Source organism: Eurytemora carolleeae, unplaced genomic scaffold (genome assembly GCF_000591075.1).
Source record: "Eurytemora carolleeae unplaced genomic scaffold, Eaff_2.0 scaffold34, whole genome shotgun sequence".
NCBI lineage: Eukaryota > Metazoa > Arthropoda > Copepoda > Calanoida > Temoridae > Eurytemora > Eurytemora carolleeae.
In genome coordinates, this window is record NW_019396116.1 from 502,089 (window position 1) to 527,138 (window position 25,050).

At 31.8% G+C, this 25,050-nt stretch overlaps 1 protein-coding gene across 1 annotated transcript; it reads right to left on the reverse strand.

Moving 5' to 3' along the window:
- Positions 1-431: 431 nt before the first annotated feature.
- Positions 432-10,519, reverse strand: LOC111695415 (uncharacterized). The gene is made up of 7 exons (XM_023464737.1): positions 10,456-10,519; positions 7,094-7,322; positions 6,090-6,212; positions 4,554-4,636; positions 2,649-2,655; positions 2,095-2,522; positions 432-535 (listed from the first exon to the last, which is right to left on the reverse strand). Exons 2-7 carry the CDS (start codon positions 7,309-7,311, stop codon positions 432-434), a joined length of 963 nt encoding a protein of 320 aa, XP_023320505.1. The 5' UTR covers positions 7,312-7,322; positions 10,456-10,519.
- Positions 10,520-25,050: the final 14,531 nt, after the last annotated feature.

Consider the following 25,050-nt stretch of genomic DNA (forward strand, 5'->3'; position numbering starts at 1 on the left):
AAATCTAAACTATATTATGGCAACTATAGGTCCCACAGACATAAATCTAACAATACTATGGTAACTAGAGCCCCACAGACATATTTTAAACAATATTATGGTAACTAGGGTCCTACAGACATAAATCTTAACAATATTATGGAAATTGGGGTCCCACAGCATAACTTCAAACAATATTATGGCAACTATGGACCAACAGGCATAAATCTGAGCAAAAGTATGGCAACTAGGGTCCAAGAGACATAAATCTGAACAATTTTATGGCAACAAGGGTCCCACAGACATAAATATAAACAATATTATGGCAACTAGGGCCCCACGGACATAAATCTAAACAGTATTATGGCAACAAGGGTCCCACAGACATAAATATAAACAATATTATGGCAACTAGGGCCCCACGGACATAAATCTAAACAGTATTATGGTATTTAGGACCCCAGAGATATAAATCTAAACAATGTTATAGCAACTAGGGTCCCACAGACATAAATCTGAACAATATTATGGTAACTAGGGCCCCACAGACATAAATCTAAACAATACGATGGTAAATAGGGCCCCACAGATATAAATCTAAACAATATTATAGTAACTCGGGCCCCACAGTCATAAATCTGAACTATATTATGGCAACTAGGGTCCCACAGATATAAATCAAACAATACTATGATAACTAGGGCCCAACAGACATAATTTAACAATATTATGGTAACTAGGGCCCTACAGACATAAATCTTAAAAATATTATGGAAATTAGGGTCCCACAGACATAACTTTAAACAATATTATGGCAACTATGGCCCAACAGGCAAAAATCTGAGAAAGAGTATGGCAACTAGGGCCCCAGAGACATAAATCTGAACAATTTTATGGCAACTGGGGCCCCACAGACATAAATGTAAACAATATTATGGTATCTAGGACCCCACAGATATAAATCTAAACAATGTTATGGCAACTAGGGTTTCACAGACATAAATCTAAAAATATTATTGTAACTAAGGCCCCAACGACAAAAAAAAACAATATTATGGTAATTAGGGTCCCACAGACATAAATCTAAAGCAATTTTATGGTAGCTAGGGCCCCAAAGACACAAATATAAACAATATTATGGTAGCTAGGGCCCCAAAAACACAAATATAAACAATATCATGGTAGCTAGGGCCCCAATGACATGATTAAAATAATATACAATGTACATATCGACACTTTGTGACACCAAATTTTGTACAGGCTGCATGCGTTTGGTCTTAAAAATTGAGATAAAAGGCGGACATTTTGCATGCAGCCTCCAATTATCGTCATTTACAAAGATCACAAAAAAAATTTGGGCTCAGAGGTCATTGACCTTCATTTTGACCTCCATAAACTCAAAAAAAAAATTCAACTATTTTAAGGTAATCAGGCATGTTTCCATATTTTTAGTTGAAGGTCAGGTTTGACTTTTGACATAATTTCCTGAGTTGATTGGTCAACCTAATTTTAGAAGTAAAATTCTAGAGATAATAATCAAAGAATACTTCTAACCCTGGGATATCCAAAATTACCCAAGATATGAAGAATTTAGTTCAGATTTCAACAATTTCTCGGCCAATATTGAAAGCACAAAAAGCAGACCACATTTTGGAAATGCTAGAACTAGTTGATTTGTTTAACAATAAGTAAGTTGACAACTGGATGTCACTAATAACTTCAAAGATCAAGGGCGACTTTTAAGTCATCTTGCTACTGTTATGTTTTTTGTTTCGTGGGACACCCTGTGCCACATCAGGCTTGTAATAAAATAAACACATATATCTGACTTCAAGTTTGACTTCTCTTTAATAATGACCTCTAAACAGGTCAAAATATATAATCAATAAAAACGAATCATGTGAGGTATCAACTATGGGTTTTTGGTGTTCTGATTCCATTTGAGACCCCTTGTCTGAGATGATCCTGGAGGTCGTTGACCTCCAACCGTCACTTACCTCAGGAGGTCAAAATATTAAACCAATGATAATAAGGACCAAACGCAGCCTGTAAAAATTTGGTGTCACAAAGTGTCGAATTGCAACTGTTGATAATGCGACTGGTCACAATTATTACCTATTTCTGTATTAAGCAGTGAACCACAGTCAAGTTTTTCAGGAGACAATGGACTAACTTGGGAACCTTGGGAGCTGATAGGGCTTTGGGAACTTTGGGAACCTTGGGAGCTGATATGGTTCTGGGAACTTTGGGAACCTTGGGAGCTGATAGGGTTCTGGGAACTTTGGGAACCTTGGGAGCTGATAGTGTTTTGGGAACTTTGGGAACCTTGGGAGCTGATAGGGCTTTCGGAACTTTGGGAACCTTCTGAGTTAGAAGGGTTTTGGGAACTGGCATGGTTTTGGGAACTTTGGGAACCGGGGGTGCCTTGAGATTCCTGAGAATTTTGCGGTGTTTGGGATCCTTCCTGTGAATCTTGGGATTCTTGGGATCCATTAGATATGTCTAGATTCTGATTTCTCTCCTCACATTTATCACAATTATATCTATATATTTTAAATTAAAGTAATTTTTCATTTTGGGAAATCAAAAAATCTGATAAATTTGAATTTATAGCAAAAAGAATTTTTTGCTTCAAACTTAGGAATTAAATATTTGAAATCAATACTTACTTGCAGCCTAAACACATCCAAAAATTTTGAAATAAATAAACCTTTAAAGGGACTGTAATCGTAATTTAAAGTAAAAATTATATATCATTATTTTCAATTGTGGTTTCTCTACAAAAAAATGACTTGCGCATTTCTACTGCAAAAAAACGTAGAGGTTTTAGCATGACTAAACAATTTTAAACTTTGAAAATTTACCAATCTTCCACATTATTGATCAGATAAATTCATTTCCTTAACCAAAATTTTATTTTAACAATCCGGATTATGGATGTTATTTTGAAACTCTATAATATGTATTGCTGTAGTTTTTAAGGATCATATAGTAGTTTGGACTTGAGTTCCCAAAGTGTTTTAAAATTGTAAACACTTTAGTTAAACAGCATGGAGTACAGCTATTAGAAATCTTTTTAATGTACCTAGAGATACGCATAGGTATTTGATTTAATAATGTTTACTTTCAAAAACTAAGTTAGTCAGTTCATATATGTCTTTCTATGAGACTATTGAAGCAAGTTCTAAGCTTTGCATTAGATTTCTTTCTAATTTATGCAAAAATGACTTCATCACAGTTCTTGGAAGAAATTTATTTACTATTGCAAATGATTGTTTTGTAGATATGTCTGATCTTAGTAAAATGTTAGTTAAAAAAAATGATGTCCAATTGGACCATGCATGGAAAGTTCCGATTTTACAAGAAAAATAGAATACAAGAATGAATAATTTATATATGTTGAACGATTCGATGATTACGTAATTTCTGAAATAATAATTATGTTATGTAATGAGTAATGATGAATGTTGCCTATTATGACTTAATTTTGCATATTATTTCTTTTGTAAAACTATATATTCGAAATATCTAAACAAATGTAAACCACACTATTTACATATGTATGTATAATATACATTGGATACCTTTGTCTGTGAATAAATAAAAAAAGATTCAAGGGTACCGTTGTGAATCAGGCATTGTTATCTTACCATGGAGGATTGGTTGAAATTACGTTTACAGCCCCTTTAATAAAAGGGGTCGGTTGTAGGGTTTCCACGAAATGGCTAAATCTTATGCGCAAAATTTGCGCTATTTTCTCGCAAATTTTTTTTGAGAACTTTTGCGATGAAACGCAATTAGTTTTGCGCAATTTTTTTTGCGCAAAACTGGAAATATTTTTTGAGAAAGTTGCGTATGAAACGAAATTTTAGTTTTGCGCAATTTTTTTTGCGCAATTTGCGCAAAACCGCTAGTTTAACGCAAAATGTAACTTTTTAGGCAAATTGTAAAAAATTGATATTCTAAGCATAGAATTAACAACTGAAGATTTATTCCATACATGAAAAAAATATTAACATACGAGTATGATAACGATTATACTACACTTAATAGGTTACTTCCAGTTCCATAAAGTTTAAATTAAGGGACCAAAATTAACAAAATAGAAATTAGAGAGTGTGAAACTAGTCAATATTTTAATCCTTTTAAATAATTTCAAGTGAATAAGGTGCGCGCCCGTGAGATTTGAACTCTTCTTAAATGTCATTGGTCAATTATGTAAAAGTGACCAATAGGAAGACATTCCAAAACAAGATTTTTCCAGAATTAAATTCTAAGAAACACACACCGTCCCCAACCGTTTGATTTTTACGAAATTGCGGAATTGCGCAAAACTCTAGTTGCGGAATTGCGCAAAACTTGAGTTTCGCAAAAGCGGAATAGGGCAATTTTTGCGCGAAATGACTTTTGCGAATGATTGCGCAAATTGTTGTTTTTTTCGCGCAAAGAAAGAAAAATTTTGCGTTTCGTTCCGCAAAAATTGCGCAAAAGTGTTTCTAATGGAAACCCTATAGTCGGGTGACTTTATGGAAGGTGACAAAATAAATTATTTAATTTTATAAATTCTGGATTTCCTATTGATGTCGAACAGTCACATGACAAGCAAAGAGCAGAACATTTATCGCAGTTATATGCACAACCAAAATCGGATTCACAACTATGAAAAATACAATAGTATTAGTCACTTTAAATCAGAATAATGCTTTCTAAACCAAAACTTTCATAAAATAAAAACACTAGGCATGATAACCTAAGCTATTAAGGTTAAGTCAAATGTCACAAAGTGTCGTATTTTGTGTAAATAAAAAGTTCTTAATCTCAATTAAAGCAGGCTTTTACTACAAATTTGGTATTTTATATCATCATGTTTATTGGAGGAATTGGATATCAGAATGAGACCATACACTCATCCAGAAAAGGGTGACATGGAAACGCCTCAACACGGAAACGACTCAACACGGAAACGGATCAAAAATTATTTTTGAGGCATTTCCGTTTTTTTTTAGAAATTCAAGGAAATCCCTCAAAAGTTCAGAATTGATGAGGGATTTCCGAATATTTTGTATCCGTTTCCCAATATTTAGAGTTGAATGGTTTCCTCTTTTTTTTGATCAATTTCCTCATATATTTAGGTCCGTTTCCTCATATTTTTGATCCGTTTCCGCTATATTTAGAGTTGAATGGTTTCCTCTTTTTTTTGATCAATTTCCTCATATATTTAGGTCCGTTTCCTCATATTTTTGATCCGTTTCCGCTTTTTTCAAAAACTTTAAAAATCTCAATTTGTAGATCGGTTTCCTCAAATTTTTGATCAGTTTCCTCATATTTTTGATCCGTTTCCGCTTTTTTTATAAAACTTTAAAATTGATCTGTTTCCCCATATTTCTGATCGGTTTCCTCAAATTTTTGATCCGTTTCCGCTTTTTTTGATCCGTTTCCGCTTTTTTCAAAAACTTTAAAAATCTCAATTTGTTGATCGGTTTCCTCAAATTTTATAAGACCCAACCTTGAGCCTTATTCTCCACTAAAACCAACCAAGGTCGGTTTTATTTTCATTGGGCCTAACTCCTTAAGTCGAGCCTAAGATCTCAAAGCTGTCAATCACGTGACACAAGCTGTCATCAGAGTTGGGTCTAAGACTGGGTCTTAAAGCTGCGTCTCAGGAATTAAAACTCGAGCCGAAGCTTTTAAATCGCGGGCTCTGGTTTCAATAGATCTGGAACTAACCTGCAGCCTGAACAAAGAGCCCTGATGTCGATATCTGGAACTTACCTTAACCCTGAACAGAGATTTATGGAACTAACCTTCAGCCTGAACATAGAGACCTTGTCGAATGTCGATATGTGGAACTAATCTGTAGCCAAACAGAGATCCCTGGTGTCAATGAATGGAAGTAACCAGCAGCCTGAGCAAAAATCCTTGGTGTCTATACATGGAACTAACCTGTAGCCTGAACAGAGATCTCTGGTGCTGATATCTGGAACTAACCTGCAGCCTGAGCACAAATCCCTGGTGTCGATGCATGGAACTAACCTGCAGCCTGAACAGAGATCCCTGGTGCTGATATCTTGAACTAACCTGCAGCCTGAGCAAAAATTCCTGGAACTAACCTGCAGCCTGAACAGAGAGCCCTGGTGTCGATATATGGAACTAAATTTCCTCCATTAAAGACCGGAAAACCTGGTCTAATCACAGCATTTTCACCGCCATTCAAAACCGAGTTTTGGTTTATTCTTTATTCAATGATTTATGAATCTGTTCTAGTTAAAATTGGTATAATTAATTCTACATGATATAGTTCAGGAATGGAAGACGACTGTTAGAATGTAGTTACAATACTAAATAGTCAAATTAGCATGAAAACAGCAATTCATGAATTGCTTACAGGGACTGTAAAAGTAAATTCAAGTGAACCTACATACAAAGATGTCTTTGTCTGATTTACAACGGTACCCTTAGAAGCATTGTCTGGTCAAACATGGATAAGATAAGATATCCATGTTTTTGTTTTTTTATTGAATTTTATTTGTGGTTTCTCTGCATTTAAGAAACAACAGAGATATCATCTACGGAAAAAAGTAGGCTCACGGCAACAAGACGTATAAGGGAGTGAGGTGAAACCAAAGGCCAAGACATTGCGATACTTTGAAGGTGAGATTAGTTTTGAATTTTATGACTAACTTTTAGAACTTTTTGATTTGAAAAAACAACCCGTTTCTTCAATTCTTGTGATAAAATTAAGGTTTCAAGGCCCAAGGGTACCGTTTTAAAATCAGGCATCTTAATCTTTGCATGAAATAACGCGTACAGTCCCTTTACAGGTCGTCTTCCTATTCCTGAGTTTTATTGGTATATTACTGTATACAAGATTTCAAACCAATAATTTTCTGTAACTGAGAATAAAAATGACAAACCTAATACAATTTTTATCAAGATTAAAGCAAAAAGTTGAAAATAATGATTTTTAACAGAGTTTACTGATTTAAATTTCATAATGTTTAGTGAACAAAAAAACATTCTTCTGCAGTCTTGTTAATTAAAGTTCTTTTCAACCTGAAGGCTAAATCTCCTTTGTTGTAAAACTTTAAATTAACTTTTTAAAATAAAATCATTCCTTGATGAAAATAAGTTTGATGGTTGATTTAATCCTGGTTGATAAATCCCGGGTTGATAAATTCCTGGGACAGGTTGGTTGACTGAAATCAACGGATTATGAGGTTGGTAGGGTTGGTAGGGGTAGGAGAGAAGAGTAATAGCTCCGGGTTGGGGAGTGAGAGGAACTGTGTGTATTGAAGGTAGGATGAAGAGCAGAATAAATTGCTTCATTTTCATTCAACACAAATCTAAATATTAGATTTAATTGGACTTCAGCTTTCAGAATAGAAATATCTTTTCTTCATTTCCAAAGATATTAAAAATTTTGTTTAGATTTAAGTTCTAAGTAAAACTATAAAATTAACTTATTCTAAACGATATCATTCTTATCTTTAGTAATTATAAAAGGGCAATACAGACAGACAACATATTGTAAATGCCTGGCCAATTTTGTGATTACTTTTACATGAAAACAAAAGGTTACCAAATGAATGCCGCAAACTATTTCTAATGCCAAATACGACATTAGAGGTTGAAATCAGTTAATATATTCTTCCTGTTTATTAAGAACAGCACTCCCTGTATATTAGAATAATTATAAAGTTTATTAAGAACAGCACTCCCTGTATATTAGAATAGTTATAAAGTTTATTAAAAACAGCACTCACTGTATATTAGAATAGTTATAAAGTTTATTGACTCCATCATTTATACTGAAACACACACATTGCAAGGTGTTAAGGATAGTATGGTTAATTGAAATCAATTCTATCCTGGTTCAGCTATTTTTATTTGATGACATTTTTGGAGGAATCCCCCCCATCCCAGGGGTCGGAAACGTCATGTGTGTGTGTCTGTACCAAAAGAGTGTGTGTCAGTTTAAAGTACCGAAGGTGTGTACTGTAGGTTTATACAGTACGTAAGAATCTCGGTATTTGTACAGCCTAGGAGAGTACATTTGTTTATTGTTAATTGTTTACTAGACTTAGAAATAAGTTTAATATACATGTAATATATTATTTACATATTTAAGTCAACACTGTAAAGCCAAATTTTCATGCAAAGAATATAATTTGATTAAAGTTTACAATAAACTACTCGTTATTCAAGTTTAATTATAATCGACGACATTGTTCTACAATTTCCTTGAATGTAGTCATGTTGTGTGTCTGTACCAGAAGAGTGTTTGTAAGTTTACTGTACTGGTCTGCAAAGCAGTGCGACTGTCTTTCTCTTGCCGGACCAGCGCCATTTCCTTTCCCTATATTCCTGTTCCCTGCCCCATCCCCCCCCTCCAACCAATACAAGGTGAATGATTAAATTGTTAAATTGATTTACTTAGCAAAATAATTGATTTCTTTATTTAGCCTGCAGATATTGTTTAAAACTAGCATTCGTTAAAACTTATTCGAATCCAGATTAAGAGATTGTATCTTGATGATATATATACCAATCAATGCAATGCATAATGCATGCGACCAAAGGGTTAATCAATAAGAATTTCTAAATATTTTTAAGCGTTATTTCAAGAGACCCTGCATGAACAAATTTAAAGCTTTGTCCGATAAAGAATGAGTTATATAATGTTTATAATTTTTAAAACTTAATATTTTCAATTGTAGCTTCTATACAAAAGTGATTTGTGCATTTCTAGCACTGTACTGCATTACAACATTTAGGAATTATTGGAATTAAATACTTTTAAACCTATAAAAATGATAATGTATTGTCTTCCACATTTTGGTCAATTAATGCACAGGGATTTAAAGGTTTCAAGCAGGGGGGATGATAGTTCTCTACCTGTGTGCTCAGTTAGCTGTACTGTACACTTACAACTGTTTACTATTATTGATATATTATGGTTAGGCCAGAATCAACTTATAAGAAACAAATATGCAGCACGCTCTTGGTATAGTTTATGGCCTATACAATTAGTAAAGGATAGGCGTACATCATAACTCTATACACTATAACCTCGTTGACCTCAAGCAAAAATCGTTGAGAATTTTGCCAACTACTTCTTAAAAACCAAAGCTAACAACAAGTGCTTTATAGTGATGAGACGTAAATCTAAAGGGCTGCAGAAAAGCAAGAGTGAGCTAGAGCGGTAAAAACCAAAGCCAAAGTGTTGCGACACTTCAAAGTTGACCCTGTCTTAAAAATTGGTGAGACTTTTTATAAGCAGGCTGAATCTACGTGAATGGTTACTGCTGTGAATCGGGCATTGCCATCTTTGTATTGAAGATCACAAACAATTGAAGATCACATACAATTGAAGATCACATACAATTGAAGATCACATACAATTGAAGATCACATACAATTGAAGATCACATACAATTAATTGAAGATCACATACAATTAGGTTTACAACTTCTTTAATGCAAACCTTTCTTTGTTCATTAATCATGAAAAAATTAAATCGGAAAACTGTAAGGGAGGTCGATTTTAAAAATTCCCCTTGCTTCACCCAAAATAGCAAATTAGCAAAATAGCAAAATAGCAAATTAGCAAAATAGAAAACATATTGGATATTTTAACGCTTGTACGAAAAGACGTTTATCTCTCAAGTTTATATATTGCACGGAAGAAAACCGGTTTTTATGGCGATTAAGTTTGATCAATTTAATGTTCCGGAGAACTTTATTTTTATTTGTGTTTTTTATTATGTTTTTCTTAAAAAGAAAATACGTCCTAAGTTGTTCGAATTTCTATGCTCCGTACAACTCCGGTTGAAGCAATTAAGTTTTCGAAAATTCTTTAAAAATCGACCTACACGATACTGTGGACAGAGTGTTCCACGAAACATGACAGTAGCAACTAGCAAGACGGTTAAAAAGTCGTCATTAATCTTAGAATTTATTTGAGGCATCCAGTCGTCTACCTTTATTCACATGGTCATTTAAAAATAACCACATACTTCTGATAGTCCTGGAATTTCCAAAATGTGTTCTGCCTTTTTTGTGTAGTCATTATTACCAGAGATATTGAGAATTTCGTTTATATTTCTATTTCTATAAGATAAAACCAAAATTGTTGAAATCTAAACAGAATCTCCGATAATATCAAAAGCACAAAAAAAAACAGAACACAATTTTTGGAAACGCCGAGGCTACGTGTATTTTGAGACTATTAACTCTAGAATTTTACTTTAATTTGGATTACAAATAAATGTCGTAAATTATTTCAAAGGTCTAAGATGAAAACCACCGAAAACTTTTCTCATATAAAATCATATTCAAGAACTCAAAAAAATCAATTTTTCCTTAATAACTTTTCATTCATTCATTGTTAAAAATAACACTAGGATATAACGGTCGCAACAATTTTCTTTATTCAATCTAATAAGCAAAAGAGAAACCAATAACTGTGCAATCTTGCCTGTCTGTGTATGTTCAGAAAAGAGAAAAGAGAAACCAATAACTGTGCAATCTTGCCTGTCTGTACAAATTGCAGGGATATAATGTTTACCCTTGTTTACTGCCCCTGTACTATCCTAGATCTTTGTGTGAGCACATTATTTATTGTTTACTTTCCAGGCTCAAGTGTGTCTTGAAATATTTGCATTTTTAAAGGGAGTGACCGGTTATGTAAGGTAGTTGAACTGAGTATGCAGTGTTGTGAAAAGCTTCTTTAGGATTCATTTAAGACATGTAAAACTTTTTAAAGATCTGTAAATCTTGAGTTTGAGCGCAAATTCGATGTTCAAAACTTCTACTTTGGGGTTGGATACGTTTTCTGAATCGGTTTTTTTAAATTATCAAATAATGACGACAAATAATGTAAACAAAACTCTACAGTAAACTAATTAGTGGTTTAGAAACCAGTTGAGAAAATAAAAATTAATCTTATCATCGAAAATAAGTAATCTTGTTCAATTATTAGTTTGTATTTTCTCAATATTCTAGTTCTCATTATTCACAAACATTTTCTGCAGATTTTCTTGAATTATTATTGAAAATACGACATTTGAAGAATTTGAAGAAATCTGTGAATAAATTCAAAGAAAATAAGAAATTAAATATAATGATGAAAACGAATAAATTTATTCTAGCATTGATTTATTGACAAATTTCTTTTGCCAAATATGTTCCCAGCCATCTAATTAGATTACTGTATGATTTTTATTTTTCGTCGTCGTTATTAAGTAATTTTTAAAAAACCGATTCTGAAAACCCAAAGTTTATATGTCTTATATGAATCCTACAGAAGATTTTCACAACACTGCTTACTCAGTTCAACTATCTTACATAGCCGGTCTGTCCCTTTAATTCATTATATTTTTAGTGCACTCAGACTCATTGCTCAAAGTGGCTCAATTATATATATAATTGTCACTGAAAAATCTCGTTGATTAACTTTAAACTTAATTTTTGCATAAAATTTGCTTTTAACATTGGTTTAGAGTATAATCTCTGGCGTCAACTAATGGTATATTTTGTTTGACATCCTGCACATATATATTTTATCATCGTTCATCCGTCCTGGTTAAAATTCTAAAAACAAATTCAACTTGGTTTCTTAGTCCTAAATTTTAGAGGAGTCCATCTATATACATATAAAGTTGTAATCTCTGTTTGTTTGTTTGTCCGATCATAACTTAGGAACCACTGGACCTATTTGCCTCAAATTTTGATTGGGGAACTCGGGAGACCAACGGGCATGTCCAATTAGCTTGCTTTTGAGATTCTCAGTTGAGTTGGTCGAATTTAATCAAAACAATTTAGTTTCCCCATAAAATCGTTCAAGTCTGGTAAAACGGCGAACCTGGTCAGCGCTGGGTTCCGAAACTAGTGTTCATGTGAAATTAAATTTATATCCGGTCTTTTTGTAAAAACATCTTTTTTTAAACTTTTAACAGTGTCAGCAATGTACGTAAATATCGGATGGAAATGAATCAAACTTTTTCCTTTGAATTTTTCACAAACCTCCCCTTCACTATAGTTTCAGTAGATGTAAATATTTCCATTTACTGATAGCGCCCATTGAAAGATTCATAACTCTAATTGGATAATAAGATAGATATAAAGATTGATGTCACTATTTTATTGGTTCAGAATAGACAACAAACACATGACTGAACTCTGATTGGATGAGGCGCTAATGGACTTGGCATACAGTTTCAGTATCCGGGTATTATGAATTGCTTAAATTTATGTGGGAAGAGGGAGATACATAAGTTCCAAGATAGATCGAGGTTATGGGACTGTAAGCGTAATTTCAAGAAACCTTCCATGCAAAGATGGCAACACCCGGGATTTACAACGGAAACCTTGACACCTTTAGCTTAGCATGAGACTGTTGATCTTGATCTCAATAATCTACTTTTAGTTGTTAAACACTTTGTTTGAAAGCTGTTATAAGTTTTAATATTAACTTTCTAGAATTGGCAGATAATAATTATTTTCCTTCGAATTTTGGAAACCCCTTTTAATGTACACTATTCGGTAATGTCAAGGGACTCAAGTAACGGGTCAGCTGTTTTGCGTTCACACTGTACGCTGCAGCGTTTACTTTGCTTTACCGGAAATCATACGGTTTTCAAGAGATTTAAACACAGAGCTCTCTTTACTTGAGAAAAAATATTGAAACAAAAAAGAAGTTGAGTTCTCCTAAGCTTGTGTTAAAATTATGACCGATTTTGATTAACTTAGTTTCTCTAAGACTGAGTTCTTACACAAACTCTGATTTTCTAATCTCTATATCTTAGCAACCCGATTTCGTAACTATAGAGTTCAGAGTTTCAAACTATAGAGTTCAGTTAGATCAAATCATCTTAATTCTAAGTTTTAATGGTGCACACCAAAAGATTGCAGAAAAAAAGGATTAATAAAACTAAAGTTTGAAGTAGAAACTCAGTTTCTTTAATAGCCTTAATTCTTGGTTTCACTGAAACCCAATTCATTTGAAGTATTGGCCCGACTTTTAGGCAGCTAGAGCAGTATGTACACTGTACAATGTTCATACACGGTTGTTAATCGGTCGAAAAGTGATCGTTCTTCGTTTCGTTTTCGATCGTTTCAAAAACGATCGTTTTGTTTTCTAAAAAAATTATCGTTTTTGAAAATGAACCACTTATTTTTAACTTTTATAAAACAAATATTTGAAAAAAACGATAGTTTTTTTAAAAACTATGGTTTTTGAAGCGATCGTTTATCAAGAAAATGAGACGATCCATCCCTATGAACATGTATATTGTATAGCATATAGACTTTAATACAAGGCACAGTAAACCAAATGAATCATGCTTCTTCTAATCATATTTGTGTTTGTTCATCGTTACTGATAAAAATCTACTCTTAAAATTATTGACTAGCTCAAGTGCCCGGTTTTGTTCGTAAAATTAAAAAAAATCTTAAAATTTGTTTTTGGAAAAAAAGCTTTATTATTATATAACGATGGAAAATGACTTATTGGTAAAACTGTTGTACAGAGTGTCCCAAAAAACATGGGAATTCAGAGACGAATTGGATATCGTCTTTGTTATGAATTAGCATTGTAATACTTAGTTTCAAGAGTCATAATATATAGCATTGTAATACCTAGTTTCAAGAGTCATAATATTATTACGTCTGCTAGAGTTTATTTTATGAAAAGGGTAGAAGACTGTAAAGATTTGTCTATAATGTCTCCGCAAGATGAACAGTGAAGACGGACAAGTTTACTCTGTTTGTATACTGAAATTTTCATGTTTTAAGTACACCCTTATGCAGTCAAAACATAAACAAACAAAATGTGAACATAGCAGACGAAACTCTTTCTCAGTAGGTATCACTATACTAAATCAAAGAATTATTCAAAAATACGATATACGTCACTGAATTCCCATGTTTATTGGGACACCCTGTATATTATATCTATATCTATGACAACTTTACTTGCAGTATTAAATCAAAAACTGATCAAAGACGACAACCTTTCTACTCTATGTTATTGCAGTTATCACAGAGGCCGTTTCTTCCCAACGAACAGAATGAATAGAGGTCAAACCTCATGACGTACTTTCAGGGATGATGGTTTGACCACTTCCTTATGGTATATTCTTATATCTGATATATAGATAATTAGGACATTGTGATTAAAAGGTCTCAAATTCTCAATCAAAAATCGAGAAGAATTTTGCCAATTTCTTCTTTAAAGCTAAAGCTAACAAGTGATGTATCGAGCTAAACTGTTCATGTAAAGGTCTACAGAAAAGCATAAGTAAGTTAGAGTTGTAAAATCAAAGCCCAAGTCGTTTCGACACTTTAAAGTCGACCCTTTATTATAAATTGATGAGACTTATTATAACCAGACTGAATCTACAGGGTGTCCCACGAAACATGACAGTTAATGAATAATTTTGAATGTCTTCTTCCATATCAAGTATTATATATTTTTGCAGTTCATTTTGCTAAAAATCGTTTACTCAATTATATTTTGCTTTGAAATAATAATACTACCAAGCGATGTTTTTTTATCATTCTCTTTTGTATTAAAGAACTTTGCAAATTAAGGAAGAAGACATTTAAAACTATTCACCATGTCATGTTTCCTGGGACACCCTGTATGTGCTAGGACGTCCATAACTTCATCTACTTCATCTAGTCGAACATTGTGCTGTTTGGAAGAACTGTTAATTATAGGAAAAGTTTTTTCTGGAAATTGCTGCGTAACCCTAAATTTAGTCTTTGAGAGAAACTATTTGCATGGCACGTTAAACTCAACACAACCAACCCAAATCTTTATATAACGGGATACTAAACAGGATTTGTGTGACCTTATGACTCCATTTTGAATTCAAATGTAAATTTCCTTTTGTTAGCACGTCAAAAACTAAAAATACATTTTTTACTTTATACAGAAAGATAAGGTTAAATTTATTCAACATCATTGGTACGACTTTGTGACCTCCTAGCGTCTCTAGTTTTGAATTTCCGAAGATGTATAAAAACTACTTTATCTAGTTACATATCAGAAATTATAAACATACTTGTTTTCCTCAATAGTTCTTAAACAAAACATATAATAATTAAATTTTATGTTCATTTGACGTTATTTGTAAACAGTTGAAATTTGAGCATTAACAATATTTAATTAAGGAAGATATCGTCGTTTTATATTTAAACGTGTTTAATGTTGACAATTTCCTTTACTGGCTCTGCAGTATAAATCCGTTAGACACGTTAACTGAGAAACCACAATTTTCAGTCAGTAAAGCAAGAATGTATTCATCGATCAGACAACAGTTTCAAGGGAAAATCGTGAATTTCACATGCCACTCATAATAGATGGAGGGGGGGTGGGGACTTAAAATTTCGTCTTAAATCAAAGTATGTGCTAAGTAAAGCCAAAGAGACAAAAAACTTTTGAAAATATTATATAGTTTATGAATACATTTAAATATACTGAAGTTTGAAAATAACGCATGAAACATAATGAAAACAATAAATATTTTAGTTTGCTTTTAATACTTTTCTGCACATTCATGAATAGTTACTCCCGCCGTTTACCCGCTCTTTGTATCCAATCATTATTTTAGCCCGACGTTTTACCTGTGGAATTTTAAAAATGTCCAAATTTGTTTAGCCTATTTCACACCAGGGGGTACCCATGGGTCGCCCTAAGCCATTTTAGTCAAGCAGTTTGGCCAGTAAAGAAAACATATATGTATATTAATTTAAATAAGCATGAACGTGTGCAAATAGCTTTATTATATAATTACTACATTATGCAAGACATACAATTTTGAGATATTAATATCAGATTATTATCAATTTCTTGAATAATATAATTTACATTGTTTATGAAAGTAATGTGTTGTAACATGAAGAAAGACGATACGTTTCCTTATATCTATATGGGCTCAGATCAAAGTTTAGATAGATAGTCAGACAGACAGACATACAAACAGATAGATCGATAGCTCTTTACACAAATAGATACAATATAACGAGTAGATGTGTTATTTGAGTAGATATAAAGATATGTCTGTTATATTTATATATGAAAATATATCAATATGAAACTATAGTAGATAGATAGATAATAAGATAGTTAAGTACAGACCGTATATCTTCTATATGATTGGCTTCGATCGTACTGAATAACAGTGTCTACAGGCTTGCATAGGTTTCCTATAGGTTTCAACAACACAGTAGTATTTCAGAATCCATACACAGCTCTTCCACAGCTTAGTGACTTGGTTTCACCTCAAAGGGATGGGTTACAGTTTTAGACAGGTTTTAATGAATATTCAGAATTATCCGAGTTGAAAATATTTTATACTTTTGCCATTTCAAACTAAAATCAATTAACATATTTCCATTGAATAATGTCGATTAGTAATGTATATTGTATATTACTTGTGTTACACTTTTTATAATTACACCTTACAAAGTGCTCTATAATTACATTTTATAAAAGCAACATTTCATTTAGTTTACACTTCAGATAAGAATCATGTAATTTACATTTTACACAAGTTAAAGAAGGTGTAAAATCTTTCCCTAGGATATTCAGAAAGTTGAAAATTTCCCTGTATGATAATTGAAGGACTGCAGTATGGATTTGGTGAATAATAAGCCGTACAAAGCCTAGGGGTGCCAGAAATTATTTTTTAACATATTATTTTAACCGGATAAAGTTTAATTTTTGATAAAACTTTTTATTTTGGATAACTGCAAATATATTTTTAAAACTTTCTTAAATCGGCATATTTTTTTAAAATTCATTTATTGAAGAGGTTAAGTCAAAATAAGTATTGATAAATATTGATTTATATCGAGTAAATATTCTTAAACATACCGATGTAAAACCTTTAAGAGAGTAGAAAAGATTTTTCGTACAAGATTTGCCAAATCAAACCAAAATTTCATTTTGAACAAAAATATTTAGTATTTATATATGATATATAGAACAAAAACCAATATATATATACTTTGCTTGTCTGTTTGTATCCAATAAACGGCTGAACCGATCGGGCCCAAATTTTGTGTGGGACCTCGCGTGACCCCAAGGAAGGTTTATGGATGACCGAATTTTCAAAAAGTTGCCTCGCCTCTTTAAAATGTGTTGAACAAAAATATAATCATTTTCCCTGTAAAAAATTAAAGTTTATATTGAAACTTTAATCAGATTTCTTAAAAAAATCAAACATTTTCCAAACAAAAGTTTTACGTTAAATTTCATATTTCTAACAGCAGCAACCATAAAAATTATATTAAATTTTTCTAAGAGTTCAACAATTTTTATTCATATTTCAAACTTTAAATTCTACACACATCTAGAGCTACAGGGTTACCCACAAAGGATGAGACTTCAGAGACGATTGTACGAAATTTGTTTAGTCCGTTTTCATGTATTCAGGGTTCCTTGTTGGCCAAAACTGAAGGTAAAAGAAAAAAAGAAAATGGGCGCAAAATACCTTATTCCTCATATAAAGAGTTTTTCATCATCATCAAATATCATGCTTCTGCGAAATTATATTGCCAATATATTTCTGCCTAATCATACTTCTTATAAATCCTTTATTAAACTACATATAATAAATAGGGCGTCCCACAAAATGTTATAATAGAAAAACGAGCGCTTAAAGTAATGCATTTCGCTTGTATACTGTAAAGGCTAGGCTAGCTACAATAATCATTATTTTTTCCTTCAATCATTTGCAGTAAACAACGTTTAACAATCATTGCTCACAAAATCAAAATCCTATTTTTACTTTTGTAACCTGACATCTACTTGACAAATTGTTATCATAGATAAATAAATAAACAAAGATAGCTTATGTACGCAAAATCACCAAGAATTGTACAGTCCGCGAACTCATACTTCTAGGGGTCAAAGTGTACTTATATGATAAGCGGGGTGGTTTAGTGTTTTAATGGATTTCATGATAGAGTGTAAAATAACTCCGGGAATGGAACTGTTTATACAACTTAACAATATTTCACTGAGCAATATATCGTATATTGACAAGAACTTTAGAAGGACATGAGAAGGACTAAACTGACTTAAATTTGTCTCTACAGAACACAAGTACTCAATGACATAAGAACAGCCAATGTTCACAACCGACTTAGTTATCTATGATTATTACACTCAGTAAACTAATGAAAATACAAATCTGAACTTTTTCGTTCATCTCGTCTTATTTTGTGTTCTAATAAATTACCATTACAATACTTATTTAGTCGTCCGTGGAATGAGTTTTAAAATATAATTTTCAGAATTTTGGAAATTATTTAACTTGCTCAACCACTCGATCATAGCTACGAACAACCCCCCCCACCCCCCCGCCAGGGGGAGCTACACGCCCCCAATCGATATCAACTGGGAACATTTATAAAAAAAATATTGTCTAGGCTAGAAATATGATGCTATAGAACTGACCTACATGAATCCCACTTAATTACTAAATATGGACCAAGTAGCTTTTCCGGATTTAAATAGATTTCCCATTATAACTACGTCTGTCCAAGAATCTGATCCAACTTCACCTACCTGGCTTAAGCAATTTTTACAATTTTAGTTCGGAAATCCCTTAGATCAGTTTCCTCTAGGTCGAATGAGCTACCAGCAGGAACCAGAAATCTATAGCTCCAGAAATCACTGAAATCTAGATAACTCTAAAATAAGTCATTAGAAAGTGTCGTATCGCCATGGCTTTTGGTTTTACATCACAAACTCAATTAAACTTTTTTGTAGCTCTAGAAATATACATTTTTAAAATGCAATACACTTGCTTCTAGCTTAGGTTTAAAAGGAGTAATAAGAAATATACTACTTTATTTGCGTAATAGCATGATCTTGGTTTGAAGTGAAATTAACTGATATAATGATTTTTGTCTGAAGCAAGTTTTATTTTTAATAGTTGAAAATGAAATATAAACAATAAATGATGAAAAGAGGAAAGAAAAAATTTGAGAACAATTTTATCAAAATTGTTCTTTATAAAATGTCAAACCTCTTTTGAAAGAAAAAGTTAGCTGTTTTCAAGGTTATAATGCAAGGAAAGTTATTTTAGAGGTGTACGCACAAGATGGATGTCGAAGCCTGACATGGGATCCATCTTTCACATAAAAAATCAATGAAATATTCTGGTCAAAGGAAACTATTATGTGAATTATCAAAATTATCAAAATTTAATGCTTTTAACCTCCTTAGATACTAAACGAACACTAATTCCTCTATTCTTGTTTACAAATTCTGTCCAGAGAGAACTGGTTTCAATATGTACGCAGAGTATACGCAACTGCAATTAACTTTCCTTGCATTATAATCTTGGCTGATTTAAACCTTTCCAGATAATGAAAATATTAATCTAGAGAATTAACTTGGTAATTGGTGTTAGGTGTACACTGTACACGACACCCTACTCTGNTCTCCTTCTCCTCACCTCTCTCTCTACCCTCACGGTCTCTTCTCAGTTTGAAATAAACCTCAGAAACAGAATGTTCACGAAAGTTCTAGAAGTTCAATATATAAATAATTTGCTTTTAACAGCAGTGTGAGTCAAATAGCATTTTCTTTCATAGTGTTAAATATCAGATTCACAATATTATTCCATCACCTTTATCCAGGATGAATGATATATCCTTCTTTTTCTCTTGGTAGATTGTAAATTTTTAATTGTTGATACCCAATAATATGCTACTTAAGAAAATAATTCTGGATGTTGGTAAACGAATCATTTATCAGATTTTTGGTCAACTATCATTTATCAGGTTTTTGGTCAACCAATCATTTACCAGGATTTTGGTCAACCATCATAGACCAGGATTTTGGTCAATCAATCATAGACCAGGATTTTGGTCAATCAATCATAGACCAGGATTTTGGTCAATCAATCATTTACCAGGTTTTTTGTCAACCAATCATTTACCAGGATTTTGGTCAACCATCATAGACCAGGATTTTGGTCAACCAATCATTTACCAGGTTTTTTGTCAACCAATCATTTACCAGGATTTTGGTCAACCATCATAGACCAGGATTTTGGTCAACCATCATAGACCAGGATCTTGGTCAACCAATCATTTACCAGGTATTTTGTCAACCAATCATTTACCATGGTCAACCAATCATCTTAAAAAAATAAGTAATACTTTTTAAGAAGATAAATAAAACTAGGAAAATCTTGTATTTTGTTGAAAATTTGTGTTCATCGATTCATGTTCTGATGCCTTGCATTAAAATGCTTTTGAGTGAATTCTGTTTGATCTGAAATAAAATATCGTCATCCTTGCCTAATATTTTTTTTTATGATTTGAACAATTTTTATGTTTGAAAACAATTTCGCATTAGATCTTTGTTCAAAATCAAAGACGTGAATAAAAATGTTTTTTTAAAAGCTCATGTTTATGGTCATCTCCATGTTGGACTAATTTTGGAAAGAAAGTTAAAAAAAATCATACAAATGCAAAGAAACTATACCGATATGGGCTGATAATAAACATGTATCTCATTCTCAAATAGGGATGGGTGCTTTTGGCTCTTTTTCAATTTTGCTCGTTCATTGTTCGTTTCTGACACATTTTGCCAGATTTTTAAGCTGTTAAAAAATTTAATTTGTTTAATTTCAGAATTAGCATTTATTTCGTTCGTTTTTTAAATTTTAAGTTAAATTCTTAACGATTTGTATTCGATTGTTTGTATTTTGATCGTTTTTTTTTATTTCTTTGAACAACCATTTTAATTCATTCTTTGCTCATTGTTCATTATTTTTAAAAAATTTACCAAACCAATTACGAAAAATGTTGTTAGTTATGAAAAATGTTGTTAGTTCTGAAAAATGTTGTTAGTTATGAAAAATGTTGTTAGTTATGAAAAATGTTGTTAGTTATGAAAAATGTTGTTATTTCTGAAAAATGTTGTTATTTCTGAAAAATGTTGTTAGTTATGAAAAATGTTGTTAGTTATGAAAAATGTTGTTAATTATGAAAAATGTTTATCGTTGATCAAAACAATGCCCATGCTCTGATCTCAAGACCTATAATGCTGCAAATCTTTTTTTCCTCGAAATTTTTGACATTTTTCAAGTCATGGCCAAACTACACTTTATTTTGAGACTCTGTGATTGTACACTTATCTGGATGATTGATTTGGTGTACTATCCCGTTTTAGTGTCTTTAGGCTGCATGTTTTTATATACTTAAAGAATATTCTCGGGCCAGAACATCAAATAAAGTGGAGTTTTGAGTGCTGTCAATAATGTAATACAATGATAAGGTTTTTTTGTCACAAATTACTTTCATTATCGAGTGATTCTTGTGAAATGAACGCTGCTATGATTTGTAATGTGCCGAATTCAATGTTTCTAATTCACTGTGTCAAAGAAAGGAAGATTTGATTCGCTCGATTTAAATCAGTGTAAAAGTTTTCATTTTTTCCTTGTGATTTTCGATCAAATGTTCTAGAAATAGTTTTCAGCTTAATTCTTTTTGCAAAGTTCTTGGAATAGTTAGGTGAAGATATTACACTTAACAATTATATTTGTTGAGAGCTTAGAGAGAATAAGCACCATCTCTACACTACTTATACATACTATTCCTCCTGACCCCTCCCTGTAATTTTTTTACACAACTCAAAAATTATTGATCTGAGGCTGTTGAAATTTTCTGACTTTTCCCATTGCCCTCCTATTGGGTCTAAAACAGGGCTATTATACTAACTACATGAATCCTAGAATGACTAATTTTTCCTTTAACAATCAAATCATTGTTTTGACCCACTTTTTGTTGTCAGATTTTGATAATTTTTAGATTTTTGGAAAGCCTATGACGAAAGGAGAGGAATTGCACAAGTTTTGCAAAGAAATTTTTGCACAACTTTTGCATACAACATTTTAAAAAAATTTGCAATTTTTTGCATATTTAAAATGGCATGGTCAGGGGCTTTCAACAATGTATTTGTTTTTTGGACATTTTTTTGCAAACATTTTTACTTTATAACTAGATTTTGCAAAAAATTTATTTTTGCAAATTTGCAATTTTTTGGCAATTTCTCAAAGAAGAAAAGTAGAGCTTTCCAATGATGTATCATTTGTCATATTTGGACATTAAACATGGGATTTAAAAGGGGAAGGTCAAACTGCCCCCCCCCCCACTAAAGCGTATCCTGGTTTTCAAGTATCCCAGCAGGGATAGGGTTAAAATGAATAAATTTAATTAAAGATGAAAACTTTGTTTACTCTTTTATTAAAAATCTTCTCTGAGGAAATTTGAAAATAATCTAATAATCAATTGAAGTTGAGTGGAGACAGATTGGACAGTTGATAATTAAAGAATATGGAATCATGAAAAAATCATAAATTTTAGATGTTTATGAACAGTACACCTGAAAGACTGAAAATGAATTTCAATGCACATTAAAAGAGATCGATATTGAAAAATTGGGGGTAACAATGAAAACCAGAAGTGTTCTTTACCTTAAAAAAAACAGATTTTACTTTAAAACAGAAATAAAAATGTCACCAATTTTGATGTTACATGAGATATGATATACTAATACTATACGATACTATATAAATCTTCAAATAGTTGATATCTCTTCATATATATATTTATATATGTATATATGCATTCTATTGATAAATATAGATTGTAGCTTCGTAACTAAAATCAGAATAAAAATAGAATAACATCGACTAACGATCAAATTCTTGTGGGAAGAAAAACATAATTATCTTAAAAATCTGAATCAAAGATTCCAGAAGGGTCGGTGGTATGTATTAACCCTGAAAGGAGTATTTCTTATATACTGAAGGGGGGTGGTATTTATAACCCTGAAGGGAGTATTTCTTTCTGTGATGGTATATTCAATTTCAAGATATCCTACATATAGTATAAGTGCAATGTGAGATTTACAACGGTTCCCTCAAAACTGATCACTGGCTGACCACGAATGAATAAGCTATTCAAGTTTATAATGCAAGGAAAGTTAATTGCAGTTGTGTATACTCTGCGTACATATTAGTATCCGAGGAGGAAAAAATTAAAAGCATTGAATTTTGAAAATTTTTATAATTCACATCATAGTTTCCTATGACCAGAATATTTCATTGATTTTTTTTTATGTGAAAGATGGATCCTATGTCAGGCTGTGGCATCCGTCTTGTGTTAACATTACCGCCCAGAGACAGTACACACTACACAGCTGTACAAAAGATGCGTACACCCCTAAAATAAATTTCCTTGAATTATAACCGCTATCCAAGTTGCTTTTCTATGAAGATTAACTATCTTTAATTATGGTTTCTATATATATAATTAACTTGCAGAAATCCATATACAAAATTCAAAGAGATAGTTGACAGAATTGAAAAGTTTTAAAACTAGAAAAACGTCGATTTCTTCCACATTATTGATTCAGGTTTATTTTAAGATTTAATTGGCTTTCCCAATAATACGTAAATGCTGTAATTACCTTACCATTACCAAACAACCACCCAGACGCAAAGTATATATATATATATATAGATACCTTATTTTTTGTATCTATTATTACAAATATGTAATGTAATCAGAAAACTAAAAGTCTGTTTAAAATGTAAAGTGAAACCAGTTATTTTTTGTAAAATTTGTGCATTTTTCTATAATTTATTAAATTAGACTAAAAAGAAAGAAAATGTGTACTCTCTAACATATAAAATATTAATAATAAACCATCGAACTTATAAATATAACCTTTTCAAATGTTTTTTATTAAATGCCAGTACTAAAACTACTCTTAAAAACCGTTTATTTAGTTGTGGAAAATATTATAATATAATGATAGAGAAAAAAGATTTGATAAATAAAATCGATTTAAAATTTCAAAGTTCCCCTTTTATTGAAATTAAAAAGTAAGCAACCAAATTAACTAGAAAACTAAAAAAAAGATAGTTTCAACAAATACAAAGTCCATTTCCTATTAAAATAGTGAAAAGTTAATCTAACTCGTTCTAAAAGTTGTAAAATATAATTCTCAAGTGACAGAAATATAATTCTCTAAGGACATAAATATAATTCTCTAGGGGCAGAAATATAATTCTCAAGTGACAGAAATATAATTCTCTAAGGACAGAAATATAATTCTCTAAGGACATAAATATAATTCTCTAGGGACAGAAATATTATTCTCGAGGGACAGAAATATAATTCTCTAGGGACAGAAATATAATTCTCAAGTGACAGAAATATAATTCTCTAGGGACAGAAATATAATTCTCTAACTAAGGACATAAATATAATTCTCTAGGGACAGAAATATAATTCTCAAGAGACCGAAACATAATTCTCTAGGGACAGAAATATAATTCTCTAGGAACAGAAATATAATCCTCTAGGGACAGAAATATAATTCTCTAGGGACAGAAATATAATTCTCTAGGGACAGAAATATAATTCTCTAGGGACAGAAATATAATTCTCTAGAGACAGAAATATAATTCTCTAGGGACAGAAATATAATTCTGGGAATTTCCGCGGATTTTCTGCAAAATTGTTACCTGGGTAGGTTTTTTATTCTTGGTATATTATCTACGTATAAAATAAAACCAACAGGGATCAGTCCATGGATATATGATCAGTCTCAAGAATCAAAGAAATAAATGAATCAAAGGATATGTTAAAAAACCATGATTTTGAACGATTCCTTTTGCCTCATTTAGACTTGCATTTATAATATTTATCCTTACATCTTTGAAAACCCTAAATATAAACCATTGCTGTTTCAAACTATTAATTCTGCTGTAATCAAATATTTAAAGTTTGAAATATTAAAGAATTACACCATCATAGTCTTTTACTAAAGAACGAAAAGTTCCGACTTAAATGTTAAGTTTCAGCTTAAATGCCACTTCTGACTTAATTTAAACCTGACTTTTAAGCTACACCTTAAATATTTAACTCATCGATTTCGGCGAGTTAAATTTCAAACCGAAAATACCCAAATTAAGTTTTGTAATACTTCAAATGATTGAATCTAACGATTTAAGTTATAAGATTTTTCCCG

Bases quoted from the DNA above. Each gene is read 5' to 3' on its own strand.
- LOC111695415 (XM_023464737.1), bottom strand. From the start codon at position 7,311: ATGAAAATGAAGCAATTTATTCTGCTCTTCATCCTACCTTCAATACAC. The intron at 6,213-7,093 runs GAATGATTTTAT...CATTGAATAAAG, and splicing joins TCAAACTTATTTTCATCAAG to AATAAACCAAAACTCGGTTT. The intron at 536-2,094 runs GTAATAATTGTG...CGTATTGTTTAG, and splicing joins ACTGCTTAATACAGAAATAG to ATTTATGTCTGTGGGGCCCT.